Source organism: Perognathus longimembris, chromosome 6 (assembly GCF_023159225.1).
Source record: "Perognathus longimembris pacificus isolate PPM17 chromosome 6, ASM2315922v1, whole genome shotgun sequence".
Lineage (NCBI taxonomy): Eukaryota > Metazoa > Chordata > Mammalia > Rodentia > Heteromyidae > Perognathus > Perognathus longimembris.
In genome coordinates, this window is record NC_063166.1 from 64,845,001 (window position 1) to 64,862,638 (window position 17,638).

General features: G+C 44.7%; 1 protein-coding gene across 2 annotated transcripts in view; it reads right to left on the reverse strand.

Moving 5' to 3' along the window:
• The window catches only part of Ebf4 (EBF family member 4), a 44,782-nt gene that overhangs the window by 19,483 nt on the left and 7,661 nt on the right, over nt 1–17,638 (reverse strand). For both annotated transcript variants that reach the window (XM_048348921.1, XM_048348920.1), the window contains 5 exons: nt 15,377–15,533; nt 15,078–15,141; nt 14,846–14,901; nt 13,193–13,266; nt 12,206–12,274 (listed from right to left, as the gene is read on the reverse strand). In XM_048348921.1, coding sequence (XP_048204878.1) covers nt 12,206–12,274; nt 13,193–13,266; nt 14,846–14,901; nt 15,078–15,141; nt 15,377–15,533 — 420 coding nt within the window. The remainder of the gene's footprint in view (nt 1–12,205; nt 12,275–13,192; nt 13,267–14,845; nt 14,902–15,077; nt 15,142–15,376; nt 15,534–17,638) is intronic.

Here is a 17,638-nt window from a genome sequence, read left to right on the forward strand (position 1 = left end):
CCAATTTTGAAGTGTTTTTAATGTAATGATGTTTTGTCTCTTTGGCTTCTCTAGAAGTTCTTGTTGGGGTAGGAGTGGGGGCAGAAAGAATTGTTTAAATCTCCATTTTCCTGAACATTTACCATGGTTTCTTCCCTATACCAAGTGCTAAATTGATTCATGGTGGGATTAGAGAACCCAAAATTACTGTGACAGGATGAAAGCTGCACCAAAAACAAACAAGAAAACCTGTAGGTCTAGTGTCAGAAGCAGAATAATCAGTGAACTTGAATATAGGCTCTGAGATGATCTAATTCTAGAACTGAAAGAAAAAAAGAATGACAAAAAATGAACAGAACCTAAGAAACCTATAGGGCACCATCAAGAATATCAATATATACGAAATAGGAGTCTGAGAAGATGAGAAGGAAAAGGGGCAGAAAGAATGTTTGAAGAAATAATGGAACTGAGCATGCCTGTAACCTAGCTACTCAGGAGGCTGAGATCTGAGGATTGCAATTAGAAGCTATACCGGGTAGGTAAATCTATGACATTCTTCTCTCCAATTAACCACCCAAAAGCTGGAAATGGAGAGCTGTGGCTCAAGTGATAAGAGTGCTAGCCTTGAGCTTAAGAACCTCAGAGACAATGCCCAGGCCCTGCATTCAAGCCCCAGAACTGGTACAGAGACAGAGACAGAGAGAGACAGAGAGAAATTTATATTCCAATAAGATTAACATCTTACTTCCCATCAGAAATTATGGCAGTCAGAGGCAATAGATGGTAGACTGTGCAGAAAAGAAACGTTTCACCAAAAACTCCACTATCAAAACCCAGCAAAACTATCCATTCAAATATGAAGGAGATGGGGCTTAGTGGTTGAGTACTTGCCTAGCATGCATGAAGCCCTGGGTTTTATTCCTCAGTACCACATAAACAGAAATGCCTGGAAGTGGCACTGTGGCTCAAGAGGCAGGGTGCTAGCCTTGAGCAAAAGAAGCTCAGGGGCAGTGCCCAGGCCTTGAGTTCAAGCCCCAGGACTGGCCACAGAGAGAGAGAGAGAGAGAGAGAGAGAGAGAGAGAGAGAGAGAGAGAGAGAGAGAGAGAGAGAGAGATTTTTGGGGTAAATAAGGATTGAGAAAAATCTGGAAGTGGTGCTGTAGCTCAAGTGGGTAGAGTGCCAGACTGGGGCAAAAAGAAGCCAGGGACAATGCTCAGGCCCTGAGTTCAAGTCCCAGGAGTGGAAAAAAGTACTTTAAACAAGAAAACTGCAGCTGGGTGCCAATGGATCCAGGGTGAGACTTTAGGATTGAGGTTTGAAGCCCAATAAGGGAAGGAAAGTCTGTGAGACTCTTATTTCCAATTAGCTACCAAAAAGTCTGGAAATGGAGCTGTGGCCCAGTGGCAGGGCACTAGCCTTGAGCAGAAAGGATCAAGGACTGCACCCAAGCCCTGAGTTCAAGCCCCAGGAACAGTAGATATACACACTCATTCACACACACAAACACATGGAAACTATATAAAACAATAACTATAATTAATGAAGATATAATGTTATCAACACTCTAGGCCATAAGAGGGGAGATAGAATGGAGCTATATTGGAGTATTGTTTTTGTATACTATTGAAATTAAGTTGCTGTCATCTAAATTAGATTGTACTAAATTGAGATATTAATTACAATTTCTAGAGAAATTGTTAAGAAAATAATTTAAAAATACAGCAGGGTTCCAGTGGCTCATGCCTGTAATCCTAGTTACGTGGGAGATTGAGATATGAGGGTCACTGTTTGAAGTTAGCCCAGGCAGAAAAGCCTGTGAGACTCTTATCTCCAATTAACCACCAAAAGTGGAGCTCTGGCTCAAGTGGTAGAATGCTAGTCTTGAGTAAAAAATCTCAGAGACAGTACCCCGGCCCTGAGTTCATGCCCCTACTACCACCAGCACAGAAAAGGAAAAAACCAAAACAAAACACCTAGTTAAATAAAAATACAATAACAACAACAGAATTAAACCATACAGAGGAAGATATCCATTTAATACATAAGAAACAGTAATGGAGGAATATAGAAAAACACAGAGACCAGATAGATAGATAGATAGATAGATAGATAGATAGATAGACAGATAGATAGATAGATAGCAAAACAGCAGATGTGATTTTTACTTTTTCAGAATTACATTAACTATTAATGGGTTAAATGATTATATTAAAAGGCAGAGATTGGGGAGCTGGGGATATGGCCTAGTGGCAAGAGTGCCTGCCTCGTATACATGAGGCTCTGGGTTCAATTCCCCAGCACCACATATACAGAAAACGGCCAGAAGTGGCGCTGTAGCTCAAGTGGCAGAGTGCTAGCCTTGAGCAAAAAAAAGAAGCCAGGGACAGTGCTCAGGCCCTGAGTCCAAGGCCCAGGACTGGCAAAAAAAAAAAAAAAAAAAAAGAATGTAAAAGGCAGAGATTGGCAGAATGGACTATATTCCAACTATACCGTCTCTATGTGAAGCATACTTTAGACTCAAAAGTTAAAAATGAAAGAAGAAGAAAATATCTATCATGTAAAGCCTAACTGAAAGGGAGCTGGACTGGACATAGTAAAATACAAAGTAACTTTTAAGGCAAAAATAGTTATGAGCCAGGCTCATGCCTGTAATCCTAACTGCTCAGGATGCTGAGATTTAAGGATTGTGGTCCAAAGCCAGCCCAAGCAGGAAAGTCTGTGAGACTCTTTGGTTTGGTTTTGGTTTTATGCCAGTCCTGGGCCTGAACTCAGGGCCTGAGCACTGTCCCTGGCTTTTTTTTTTCTCAAGTCTAGCACTCTGCCACTTGAGCCACAGAGCAACTTCCGACTTTTTCTATATATGTGGTGCTGAGGAATCGAACCCAGGGCTTCATGTATACGAGACGAGTACTTTACCACTAGGCCATATTCCCAGCCTGTCTGTGAGACTCTTATCTCCACTAAACTACACAAAAAGTTGGAAATGGAGCTCAAGTGGTAGAATGTTAGCCCTCAGCATAAAAGCTCAGGGACAGCACCCAGGCCCAGAGTTCAAGCCCCAGGCCCAGCCAAAAAAAAAGTTATGAGACCAAGAACCTTTTTAGTAATAAAACTATCAGGGTATCTAATGTATGCTAATAAAAAAAATCACTAGGCTAGGAAAAGTTTAAAACATAAAAGTGTTACTCTATCAGAAAGAAAAATTATAAACACATATACCTAATATCACAAATACAAAGTACATGAGGCAAAAAAAATGCAATAAAGGAAAGAAACAGATAATTCAATAATAATAGTTGGTGACTTCTATGCCTTACTTTGAATAATGGATAGAACTTCGAGGCAGCAGGCATTATAAACCACTATATCTCAAAGACATCTATAGGTCACACCACACAAAGACAGCAAAATAAACATTCTTCTCAAGTGTACATGGCACATTTTGTAGTCTAGACCATATGTTAGGCCATTTAAAAAGTCTCAGTAATTTTTTTCTGGGCATTGGTGGCTCACACCTATAATTATAGCTACTTAGGAGGCTGAGATCTGAGGACTGTGGTTCAAAGCCAGCCTAGGCAGGAAAGTCCATGAGATTCTTATTTCCAACAAACTACTCAGAAAAAGCCAGAAGTAGTGCTGTGGCTGAAATGGTAGAGCACTAGCTTTGAGCAAAAAGAGGCTTAGAGACAGTGCCCAGGCTCTGAGTTCAAACCCTAGGACTGGCAAAAAAAAAAAAAAATTACCTCTTCACTCTTGGTAGCTACATTTCAGGTGCCTAATTTCTATGCATGGCTATTGGCTACCCTATTGGTCAATATAGAACATTTCCCAAATCCTGATTGTTTTCATTTGTTTTTTTCCATCTATTACCTTCGAATTGACATAACTATTGTTATTCCCCAACTACCCATTGAATACTTGGAAAATATTGGAAGACAAGTATTTTTTTGTCTTCATTGTTTACTTTTTCATACCCAAAGCCTAGAATTTTGTACCTAGGACCTGGTACTTAGCTCAGTAAATGCATATTGAATAAATTAATGAGTAGAAACAAGTATGTGGCTTTTATTGAAAAAAAAAACTGAAGCAACATTAAAGAGCTACATAAATGAGAAGAGAAACTATGTTCATGAACAGGAAGATTGAGTAACATAAAGATGTAATTCTTAAAACTGATGTGTTTGTAACATTGTTCAAAACTCTTAGTGTGAGTGTTGATATGACACTTTATAAGTGGATTCTAAAATTTATATGAAAACACAAATTGCTGAAATATCCAATATTCTGAAAAGAATGTGGCTCATGATTGTAATCTTAGCTACTCAGAAAGCTGAGATCTGAGGATTATGGTTTGAAGCCAACTTGGGCAGGAAAGTCTATGACTCTTATCTCCAATTAATCACCAAAAAGCCAAATGGCTCAAGAGGTAGACTGCTAGCCTTGAGCAAAAAAACTCAAGGACAGCACCCAGGCCCTGAGTTCAAGTCCCACACTGGCACCAACACACACACACACACACACACACACACACACACACACGGGAGGTAGAGAGGTAGAGAACTTTCCCTACACTCTTTTCCTGTATGTTATAAAGTTATAATAATTAAATGATATGATGCTAGCTAGCTCTGGGACTATTAGCTATTAGATCCATCAAAGGAATAAAATCCAGAGTTTGGAACAAATCCACAGATATAAGGAAACTAGCAAGGATGTAGCTTCTACTACAACTCAGTGGGAAAGTTAAGCCATTTCATAAATGATGCTGGTACAATTAGCGATTCATAAACAGAAGATAATTACATTGATTCATTACTTCATACCAAACCCCCAACTTGGTTACACACAGATTACAAGTTTAAATCTGGAAAGGAAAACTATGAAGCCTTTGGAAGAAAATATACAACAGTATATTCATGACCTCAGCAGAGGAAAAGATTTGCCAAATAAAGTACAGAGTAAAACCCATGAGGGAAATAGTGATAAACTCAACAGCACTGAGATACTCATGTATGTCCCTGAGGGAGGGGCAGTGAGGATCTAGAAAGGGTCACCAAAGTCAACACCAAAACTCCCAAATGATTAGAAAAGAAAAGGGGCAAAAGACTTTAGTATACATTTGGAAGTAATGCGAATACCAAGAAACAAAAAGACATCCAACTTTGCTATTAATCAGGAAAAAGCAAATGGAGGCCATGACAAAATTCCCTATATACACACTAGACTGGTAAATAAGATGTTTGATAGTACACAACACAGCCCAGAGCGGGGAGTGTGTTACTGAGTGCAAGCACATTTGAAAACAGTTTGACATTAACCTGTGAAGTTGACACTGTGCATACAGTCTAGACCTGGCCATTCCAGTCCTCGTTTATATCCTAAACAAACACTTGTACCTTTTCAAATTAGGAGACACAAACAAGAAAGTCCATATCAGCTTTGCTTAATACGGCAAAATACGACAGACTATAGCAAAACACAGCAACACAGTTAAGTTTTAGAAATGTAATACTAAATTATAAAAGACTACTACAACATGATATAATTGTTATAAAGTCAAACACAGGGGCTAGGAATATGGCCTAGTGGCAAGAGTGCTTGCCTCGAATACATGAAGCCCTGGGTTCGATTCCTCAGCACCACATATATAGAAAATGGCCAGAAGTGGCACTGTGGCTCAAGTGGCAGAATGCTAGACTTGAGCAAAAAAAAGAAGCCAGGGACAGTGCTCAGGCCCTGAGTTCATGGCCCAGGACTGGCCAAAAAAATAAATAAATAAAAATAAAGGGCTGGGAATATGGCCTAGTGGCAAGAGTGCTTGCCTCCTACACATGAAGCTCACAGTTCAATTCCCCAGCACCACATATATGGAAAACGGCCAGAAGGGGCGCTGTGGCTCAGGTGGCAGAGTGCTAGCCTTGAACAGGAAGAAGCCAGGGACAGTGCTCAGGCCCTGAGTCCAAGGCCCAGGACTGGCCAAAAAAAAAAAAAAAAAGTCAAACACAGGTATAACTATACAATACGTTATATAGAGATCTTATAGTCTATGATTAAAAACAATCTAATGTATAATAATCATCACTACATAAAATTATATGACAATTAACTGTATTAATAATATAATTAATATTGTGTAACAATTATATAATAACTTGTAATATAATATATTATAATTGTTTTTATCATATGTTATTATCATTATAATTGTATATTAATTATATATAATAATTATTTTGCTAGTATTGGGGCTTGAACTCAGATCCCAGTGCTCTTGCTTGACTTTTTTGCTCATGTGTTCACTTTAATTATATTTTTAGAAAAGCAAAGTAACACTAAAAATTCAGTTTATCTCCTTTTTTTCCTTGTCAGTAGTGGGCCTTGAACTCTGGGCTGGGAGCTGTCCCTGAGCTCTTTAGCTCAAAGCTAGTGCTCTACCACTTGAGCCACAGCACCACTTTTGATTTTCTGGGCTTTAATTGGAGGTAAGAGTCTCACAGACTTTCCTGCCCAGGCTGGCTTTGAACGGTGATTCTCAGATCTCAGCCTCCTGTGTAGCTAGGATTACAGGTATGAGCTACTGATGCCTGGCTCTGTTTATAAGAGAGGTAGATAGTAGTATGAAATGGGAGTACCACCTTCATTGGTGTTTCTAATATTCTTGATTTCAGCTTTCTTGATAAGTTCCTAGTGAATATAGACTATGTGTTTCATGATTTCTATTTTGTTTTATTTTTATTTTGTATATCATTTGGAACCTAACAAATGGATCAAATATTTGTATATAAGTAATAAAATCATAAAAGTACTAAAAGAAACCATAGGATAATATAAAATATCATTAAATAAACTTATAAATTAAAAATATATAAGATTCTTTTAAGTTCAAAGTACTTGAAAGATAAGAGACTAGGAGTCTTGAACTCCCATTTCCTGCAGAAAATGTTTCTCTTCTCCATTTCTCCCTATTTTAACCTGTCATACTAAAATAAACCCTTGCTAGAACTAAAAAATAAAATAACTTTGAGGAATTGGGCAAACACAATCTTTTATGGAAGAATAAGCACAGGATAATAACAGTTCAGGGAGAATGAAACACACAAAATCATTCTAATCTCACTCAGAGTAATAGAAACAAAAGTCAAGGAGATATTCCTGTTCAGTTACACAATGGAAAAAGAGGGGGGGGAAACTATGGTGGCCACTGCTTGTGCAGTCATTTAACATAGGATATTACTCTTGCTTGGCTTGAACTCTACCACTTGAGCCGTACCTCCAGCCTAGCTTTGTGCTGGTTAGTTGGACATAGAGTCTCCAGGACCTTTCTACCTTGGCTAGGTTTGAAGCATGATCCCCTGGATCTCAGCTTCTTGAGTAGCTAGGATCACAAGCATGACCCACTGATGCCCAACTTACTCTTTCCTGAATGCTGGTCTTGTTATAGAGCTTAGTGATTTCTTTCTGTTTTTTTTTCTTATTTATTGTCAAAGTGATATACAGAGAGGTTACAGTTTCATACATTAGGCATTGGATACATTTCTTTTTTTTTTTTTTTTTTGGCCAGTCCTGGGGCTTGGACTCAGGGCCTGAGCACCGTCCCTGGCTTCTTCTTGCTCAAGGCTAGCACTCTGCCACTTGAGCCACAGCGCCACCTATGGCCATTTTCTGTATATGTGGTGCTGGGGAATCGAACCCAGGGCCTCATGTATACGAGGCAAGCACTCTTGCCACTAGGCCATATCCCCAGCCCTGGATACATTTCTTGTACTGTTTGTTACCTCTTCCCTCATTCCCTCCTCCCCCCTAGAGCTTGGTGATTTCAATGTTGATATAGATAGGTAATTCTTCAGACACGCCTCATTTCAATTCCTGGAACACCTTTTCTCCATTATCCTTATCCTCCCATTTCTCTTGGCCACACAATACCCATAAAGACAACCCTTCAAATATTCCACCTATAGGCAGCCCACTCCCCACCCCTCTATAACGTCCAGCTTAACCCCTGTGTAGATCCTCAACTCCAACAATCCATTGGCTGCACAGAAGCTATGTTTTGTTTTTTTTCCCTCCTATACTCCTCCCCTTAGTCAGCTCCCCACTCCTGTTCCTTCTGGTACATACTATCGTGCAAATGCTTTTCATTTTCTTACCCTCTCAGGGTTCCTACTGTTCACCTGGCAAACCCCTAAGTCTGCTTTCATGAGACCACCCACCTGTTCTGCATTTGCACTTGTGTGGCCCAATATGGCCAAAGAAAGTTCTTACTGAATGTATGACCCACAAACCTCACACAGGCGTTCAGTGTTGCTTGACCATCTCGTGGTATTTCCCCAGTCCATTCATCCTCCTGGACAGCTACTTCATGCCCTCTAGTATTCCTCCCCATCCTCAACGACCGCCCTTTCTCCTGAGTTCCCTGAGAAAACCAAGCACTCAGAGGAGGATGTCAACATCCTGGGGGTCCTCCATCTCCCCTGGTGTTTCCATGGATGAATTGCCTGTGCTCCCAGCTAAAACCAAGGTGTGTGCCTGTGATCTAGATCCCATCCATTAGGCCAACAGAGAGACATTGCTTTCACAATCCTCCCTTCCCTCTCTGTGTCCTCACCCCCACCCCCCTTCCTTATTCAGCACTCCTCATCAGAACTAGCTATATGTTTTTCTTGCCTTTGCATTGTGCTCCAAGCACCCTGGGATCCTTTCAAATCAAAGTATAAAATTGGAAAGAGGTCCCCTGTGTGCTATTTCTAAATTCTCTCCTTCCATTCTCTCTTAGACACCATCCTATCAGACCCCCGGCCCTTCCATCCACTGAAATGCTTCTGCAGAGCCACTCTTCGCACCAATACCCTCCACAGTGCTGAATCTAGTGGTCAGTTCTGCGTCTTTCTAGCATATTCATGAGCGGTTGTCTGATGCAGTTGCCTATTCTTCTGTCTGGGTTCCAGAGCTTGCGGACACTCTGATTTCCCACTTCATTCCTTGTAATTTCTGCCCATTCTCCTTTGCTGGTCCACATCTGCACCATCTCTAAACACTTGGCACCCCAGGGTTCACTTCTCAGACCTCCTCTCTTTTCTATCAGCATTAATTCCTTAGATGATCCTATTCCTTCAAGTTTCTATCTGCAAGAAGTGGCACTGTGGCTCTAGTGGTAGAGCACAAACGAGCCTTGACCAAAAAGAAGCTCAAAAGGACAGTGCCCAGGCCCTGAGTTCAAGCCCCAGAACTGGCACCAAAAATAAATTTTAAAAAGTGTCCTTTGCAAATTTCTATCTGCAGCCCACATTGTTCCCTTGGATCCATACATATGTTTAAAGCTTTATTTTCCTAAACATTTCCTCCTAGATATTTAGTAGGGTGTGTGTGTGTGTGTGTGTGTGTGTGTGTGTGTGTGTGTGTGTATGTGTGTGTGTCTGTGTGTGTGTGTGTGTGTGTCTGTGTGCTAGTGCCAGTATTGGGGCTTGAACTCAGGGTCTGGATGCTCTCCCTTAGCTCTTTTGCTCAAAGTCTGGTGCTCTATCACTTGAGCCACAGCTCCACTTTGGTTAGTTGGCATCTGAGCAAACTCCCAATTTCTCTCCTTGCAAACTTGCTCCCAAAATCTCCTTCTCAGTAAACTCCAACTTTCCAAATTGATCAAATCTGAAACCTTGGAAATAGCTCTGATTTTCTTCTCTGTCTCTCCTCTTTCCTCTCTTCCCATAACAAAGTCCAAATGCTTCTTACAACCTTCCTTTTCACATCCAGTCTCCATCACCAGCATCTCTGACTTGGATTATTGTCATTGCTTCTAATTCATGTCCCTGCTCCCAACAGGTCATCAGATACATGGCAGCTTGAGCTATCATGTTCAAATATGTCAGCGTTGTCCTCAAAACTGCCCCCACGGTGTCTACATCCTTCAGAATAAAAGCCAAAGTTCTGTGATGGCCTAGAGGCACAAATACATCCTGCAAGGAGTTATACAGTGTAGCCTTCCTCCTACCCCATCATTACCTCTCCTTCATCAATGTCCCTGACTCTGCGGATCCCTAAACACAATGAAGTCCTGCCTAGAACATCATTTTCCTAGTTATATACATGGCTTGGTCCTTTACTTCCTTCAGGTCACAGTTCAATGGCAACTTTTCAGTGAGGCCTTTAATGCTCTAAAATTTCAATACTCCCATCCTAGGTGTCCCTTGTTCTTTTTTTCTCCTTCCTTCCTTTCTTTCTTCTTCCTCTCTTTCTTTTTCTCTCCATCCCTTCTCTCATCTATCTTATAAGGTGGCACTGGGGCTTGAACTCAGGGCCTCTCTCACTAGCGTGGCTTTTTTGCTCAATGCTAGCACTCTACCACTTGAACTACAACTCTACTTCTGGCTTTTGGGTGGCTAATTGGACATAAGAGTCTCATGAACTTTCCTGCCCAAACTGGCATCCTCAGATCTTGGCCTTCTGAGTGGCTAGGATTGCCAATGTGAGCCATTGGTGTTCAACTTTCCTTGCTCTTTTTTTTTTTTTGCCAGTCCTGGGGCTTGGACTCAGGACCTGAGCACTGTCCCTGGCTTCTCTTTGCTCAAGGCTAGCACTTTGCCACTTGGGCCACAGCGCCACTTCTGGCCATTTTCTGTATATGTGGTGCTGGGGAATCGAACCCAAGACTTCATGTATGGGAGGCGAGCACTCTTGCCACTAGGCCATGTTCCCAGCCCTCCTTGCTCTTTCTTGATGTTTTGTTTTTCTCCTTAGTATGACCACCATGTAATATGGTAGGTCTGGTTCACTTGGTTAGTTTATGTCTATCTCTCCAAATTATAAACCTAGGAACACAAGGCTTTTGTCTATTTTGGTCACTGCTTAGATTCATGGAAGGGACTTTAGCACAGAAAAGATGCTCAAAAGTTATTGGACAAATACACAAAATACTTAAGTGGCCAAGGCATGGGGAATAAGCATTTTTTAAACTGCTGGCAAAAATGCAATTGCTATAACCTCCACAGAGGCCAAACTGGTAATAACTATCAATATTGCAAATGCACATGTCCTTTGGCCTAACAATTCTCCTTTTAATAATATCCTTCCTATAAATTTACACAGCTGTAAAATGATACACGGATAAAGTAATTCACAATAGCATTTTTTTCTATCCCAGAAAACAGCCCAAACGTCTAGCAATAACAGAGCAGTTAAAGAAATTGTGGTGTATTCATACAATATAATCTTCTACAGTAACAAAAAGGACTTCTGTGCCCTGATACAAGCTCTCAGACCTGTTTTTCAGAGAGAAAGAATAGGACTAAAAAGAAAGTGTCTAGAATGTGAGAATAAAGGGAAAGGTTCACAAATAATATACCAAAGCCAGATGTTACGCTAGCACTGGAAAGGCGGGGTAGGAGGATCACAGGTTTGAGGCTAGCCTGGACTACATAGCAAGACACTGTCTCAAGGAGAGAAGGGCATATTGTATATTTGTATTTTCTTGAATGGGCACGGAGTATTTCAGGATCCACATACAAAGACTGGAAACAATGGGTGTTTATCTTATTTGGAGGGAAATAGGTGATGAATGGAAGCAGAGGAGGGAAACATTTCCTGTTAATCCTTTTAAATATCTTGACTTTTTTTTTTCATCTTGTGAATGTTTTCTCTGTTAACAGGAGAATAAAGTACTGTTTATGTGCCCATATGGAACCATCTTGAAAGTATATTGTTGCCAAAAAAAGGTAAAGTGCAAAAGAATGTGTACAGCACACGCTACACGGAGAGGGCCAATTTCATTACTTATGCGTTTGATCCTTTGCATTTTGTACTTCCCTACTTAAAAAGAAATACCGTTTAAAACTGGTGGTGGGAGGGAGGGGAGAACGCATTTGCACAAGCATCATTCTGACAGCCTATGACTGAACCCTGCCAAGAATCCTTTTCTCTGCGAAGTTTTCCCGTAGCTTCTCCCTCAGAGAAGCCCAACAGCACAGAGGAGCTGAGACTTGCTCCAGCCAGTCCTCCTCCTTTCTCCCCCTCCCCCAATCTTCTACAATACCCCTGGTCTTCGTAGCTCCTTTCCTGAGGGAACACAGGGAACCCAGACACGCGGCCTTCCTGGTGGTTCACAGCTTCTCACAGGGCTCACGGGAGTGGGGGTGAGGCGGGGTGAGGGTGCTGGGCTCCTCCCCTACCCGCAGCTACATGGCTGACCCCAGCCCACCTCCCCAGAAGCTCCAGGCCTCCTCCCCAAGCCTGTACCTGTCAATAATGACCGGGTCTGAGGGCGTCTCATTCCGGTTCCCACAGCTCTTCCGGTCACAGCACCGACTGAAAGAGAAGGGGGAAGAAGGTTGGGGGGAGGTAGAGAAAGAGACTGCTAGTGTGAAGGTGGACAGGGCAGCCTGAGTGAGGGTGTGGAGGTTTGAGGCTATGTCTGAGGAATGCCTGGGCACAGGGGCTCACTTGCAGGGGTCTTGGGGGACAAAGGCAGGGAGGGTCCTGGCAGACCTTGACAGCTTCCACTTGTGGCTAAGCTTGTCCTCAGGAAAGGGCAGACCACCTGCGGAGTCTCTCTCACTGTTATGGAAACACTGTCTACTTACAGAAAAGGGCTCAAATTATAAGCATGTAGTTCTTGAATAACAAAGTATCCTGCCCCAGCCTTCAGCACACCACATGACCACCATCTCAGAAGCCCATCAGGCCCAGCCTCTCTCCCCAAAGGTGGTCACCATCCCAACCACAGGTTTTTAAACACCAGTCTCCTTTCCACCTATCAGGAGCTGCCTCTGGGGGCCTAGGCTGTGTAACTAGCCGGGCACCTGGAGAACTCATAGGAAAAACCAAGCTTGGGGTCATGGAGAAGAGGCAGCCCGGAGCCCCTTATACCACCCCTGCCCTCCAGAGAGCTGCCCTCAGATGCTCTCCTCCCTCCAGCTCTGAGCTAATGGGGAGGGGGAGGGGTTCCTGGCTGCCTGGCTCAGGCCCTCCCTCCGTCCCCCTCCTATGAACCCTTCCCCTGAGCTTTATTATAGTTAAGCTTCCAGTAACCACAGGAGGCTTGTCTTACAAAAACACATAAACAGGCCAGGCTAATGGGGCCTCAAGGACCCTCTCCTCCATCAGCTCTGTGCCCAGGGACCTCACTCTTTCCTCACTCCTCCTCTCCCCAGTCTTCTCCAGGGAGCAGGGGTAGGGCCACATCTTCACAAAGGAACAAGGCACGGGTGATTGAGTCCATCTCACCTGCACATGATCTCGTGGGTGAGCAGAACTCGGCACATTTCAGGGTTCTTGTCCTGCCCCTCGTAGATGATGGCCTGGGGGAGGAGGGACGTGCTCAGGGTGGAGGGGAGGAGGCTCCTCTCAAGTCTAGGTGGCACACAGACACGGACGAACCTGTGTGTCCACGCTGGCATCTCCACCCCAGAACAAGGGGAGGCCCCGCTCCCAGAGAAGACCATGCCCTCTGTCTTGTTCTGGGGGAGCCCAGGAGTGCAAAGCAAGAGTTTTGAGCCTGATTGCCCAGAAAAAGGAGAACTCCTTTTCCCCAAACCAGGATCACTACCAAAGTGGCAACAGTGGCAGGGAGGTCTGCAGTTGGTTTGTCTGCAAGTAGCTCTTTCTAGGCTTGGGGCCTGCAGGGACCCATACCATGAGGGTCAAGGCAGGTGGGCCTGATGTGCTTCTCTTCCCACCCGGCATCATGCTTCTCCTTCCCCTAGCATCCTCTGTGCTGGTCCTAGACAGCCTCTGTCTCTGTCATCAGTGTATGTCTAACAAGGCCCACACAACCCCTCCTTCCTGCCTCCCCATCCCCTTCCAGCTCAGGCCTGTCACCTCCTTGGACTGTTGGATCCCCTACTCCCCAGTCTCCTAGCCACTCTTTGCCCTGAGCTTCCAAAACTGGCTCCTCCGGGCCTCCCAATTTTCTTCCTCCATTTGTGGAATCTTTTCCTCTCTGGGCTTCTTTCACACCCTTTCACTCATGCTTCTACTTGTCCTGCCTTCCTTACCACAGTGACCACGGGCTTTCTGGACACCAAATGTTTCTTCCTCTGCAGTGGGATTGGGTAGAGGTTACTAGAAGCCCTCTGTCTGTTCAGGAACACTCAAGTTGCTGCCTTATATTCCAGAACCACTAATCAGGCCCATTTAGACTCAACAACTTCCTGATTAGCCTGTGTAATGTTTCTGCAAAGCTGGAGACTTGAATGGGCCTTGCAGAATCCTTCAGGGCTAATGGAGGTTTCAGTTTCCCCAAGCTATTTATACTGGCTCCTGAGCCGGCTTTCTGTGACTGTCACATCAGCCAGGTGCCAAGAGTCTGCAATGGTAGCTTTTGGCCAGCACCCTGCTGTGGTTCATGTTGGTGGCAGAGGTCCTTCCCTTGAGATCTGTTCTCAGGGGATGGGAGCTTCCTCTTCTATACAAGCTTCCCTTAGGAGCGCCCCTAATGACTGACTCATAGCGGGTGTAAAAGCCTGGCTTCTTTGCTTCACTAGCCAACTCTGGTTCTTTCTCTAGTGCTGCCTGAGGATCAGGCAGAGGCTGGAGTCTATCTTAGACCACCTGTTTGCTGAGCATCTTCCTACCCAGCTCTGCTTTCTCCTAAGGAGTGCACTCCCCTGTTGCTCCAATAAACTACATGCACCTGAATTCCTATCACAGGCTGGCCTGCTAAGGAAATATGACCTATGCTGATGTCTTTTACAAATACTGTCTTTTTTAGGCTAGCAGGCAAGAGTAACAGTCCTACTGCAATAGGCTGGAAGAGCTAGGCTAGGAGGGTAGTGAGGCACAGGGGAGATAGGCTAAGGGTGAGAATGTTCACTGGGATCAACAGGATATGGTGGCGAAGAGGGCAAGGTGGGCCTGAACATCCCTGGGCTGGCTCACCTGCTTAGACATGGAGTCAATGAGACGCACATAGAGGTCTTGTTCTGTCCGAAGTCCTGGGGTGGGAAGGTGGAGAGATCCTGTTGTAAGGGCAGCACCTGCGGCTTCAGGTGATCAGTCTGCCCCCCACCCCTGCCCCAGCCCAGATGAGGAGCATCCCCTGTGTCACAGGGCTGCAGTAGCCAGACATCTTATGGGTCTGGGTCAAGGAGGGGCAGAAGCTTTCACTTACCATTGTTATATACCAGCCGCAGGCGGTAATGGATTCCATTGTTTGTCTTTTCTGTCCCGGGCTCCTGTAGAGACAAACAAGATGCTCAGGTGTTCAGAGACATTACAACTGCCTTCACCCACACCCCTCTCTCCACCACTGCTATTTTCCCCTCCCTTTCAGTCTTTCACCCACCCTTCTCCATTCATTCATGATCTAGCCACTTATCTGTCCCAGTGTGTGTGTATGTGAGGGGGGTCCCTGAAGCCCTCCTGTCCTCCTCCCAGTGCAGGTCCCAGGTGAGCCCACGAGCCTCTCACACGGTCCTTTTCCACGAAGTCGATGAAGGCTGTGCGTTCCACCTCCACGGGCTGCCCTTGCCGGTCATACATGGCCAGCACAAAGTGGAAGAAGTTGGATTTCCTGAGGTTGGAGGGGGGCTGCTTCTCAAAGTGTGCTCGTGCCAGGCCCACGCCACTGCAGGAGGAAAGGAGCTGGAAAACCACTGGCAGAATCTTTTGCTGAGAAAGACCCCAGAACTTCTGGCCCGCTAGGTGGGCTAGCCAAAACCGGGTTCCAACATGCCAAGAATGTGGGGGCAAAAATTAAACTGGATGGGCTTTTCATCCTAACCAGGACCGCCTCAGTTCCAGAAAGAACCTTCCAGCACTGAGATCATCCCAGCCTTTGGGAACATGGGGCACAGCAGATGCTGTATGAAGACATCCTGTCAGGCTCCACCGCTAGACTTTCCCTTAGGTCTCACATTTTGAGGTGCCAATTGTCAAAATTAAATTATAAACCAAGGACCCTTGAGATCACCTGTTACAGAATTATAGGGCACCTGGGTGGTTCTGGAACCAAGTTCCCACTGTAAGCCAGCTGATGGCTGAGGCTTCATAGCATTGTCTGAGAAGTGATGGTGTCCATTAAACTACCAGAGACATCAAACTGGCTTCAGGCCATGCCTGACCTGAACCCTGTGCTATGACTGAGTGTGTGGAACAGCCTCCTCAGGTGTAGAGGAGTTGCCTCCAACATTGAGAAAGACAACCATGGCTCCCTAGGCAGGAGGACTTTCTAGTGTGGCCCAGGGCTTTCTTCAATCAGAAACCATGCATGGAACCAAGACCAGGGCTAAAACTGAAGGAGAACAAAGCTCCATTTACTAGGTCTCTACTCAGCTGCAGTGGTGCACAATCTCTGGATACACACAACAAACTGGGCAGAGTTAAATGTGTTGAAGGGGAGGAAATTCACAGAGAGAAAGCCAGAATGCAGGACAGAGTGAGAGATGCCTCCCCCACTTCCCCTGAAAGGTGTCACCACATTAGGAAGAAACAAAGCAAAACAAAAAACAACTAGCCAGGCAACTGTGGCTCACAGCCTGTAATCCAAGCTACTCAAGAGACTAAGATCTGAGGATCACAGTTGGAAGCCAGCCCAGACACAAAAGTCTGTGAGACTCATCTCCAATTAACCACCAAAAAGCCAGAAGTGGAGATGTGGTCAAGTGGTAGAATACTAGCCTTGAGTGGAAAAAGCTAAGGGACAGACTCCAGGACATGAGTTCAAGCCCCAGTACTGGCACGCGTGTGTGCACACTATAAAGAAGAAAGAAAAAAATACCTTGTGGGACACGAGGGGCACTCTACTGTGACAATGGCTGTCAAATTTATCACTACTTCACATTTTTTTCACTTACTATTTATTTTTCTCCATGTAATTTAAAATCAATTTATTCTTCGCCTTGGCTTCATGCTAAGCTGCAGTATCTGCAGTGTCATGAACGTGAGGGACTTACAATGTATGTCTCTCCCTGGGAGCTGCAGGGGGGCCATTGAGATACTGACTTAGGAGGCAGAAATGAAGGGTCTTCTCCTCCCAATCCAGGAAAGGGGGAGAGGCCACCAGCAGCACCCTTCCCCAACCCCTCCCACCCCCAGGCTACAGTCTTTTCAAGTAGAAGCCTTGACCACCCCATTCACTGTCTTCCCTAACCAGCTGAGAGGCAGGGAAGCCCAAAGAGGGCTTTTGATCACAGCAGGTCCCTGATTACTGTTGATGAATATGCTAATGAGGCACCAACCCTGAGCTCCTCCCTCCTCCCAGAGCCAGCTTAGCTTGAACTTTACCAGGAGCTGGTTCCAGGACAACCTTAGCGGCAAGGGAGGCCTAAGAAATGGCCTTGTAGAGCAATCCCAGATCACCTATGCCCTTTATTTTGTCGTTCAAAAGAGCCTCGGAGGTTTTCAGTCAGTGGCAAGGACAGTTGAGAGAGAGGCCTTGGCAGAGGAGGGAGGATGCTGAGAAAACAAAATCCCCTGGACCACTCAGCCTATTCTTTCTGCCCAGATGCCCCATGCACTGCACAGACTGAATTCTAAACTGGTGCAGAGTAAATCAGTGATGTTGGCTTGAGCTTCTCCTCCCACCCCACCCCACTCCCTTGGCAAATGTCAGGCAGATTGGGGTCCTGGCTATACAGAGTTCCTGCCAGCCTGCTGAGAACCAGATCTGGGAAGTCTGTCCTAACCCTGAAGCCAAACCCCCTTTGCTGGGCCTCCTTATGTGAGGAGGTG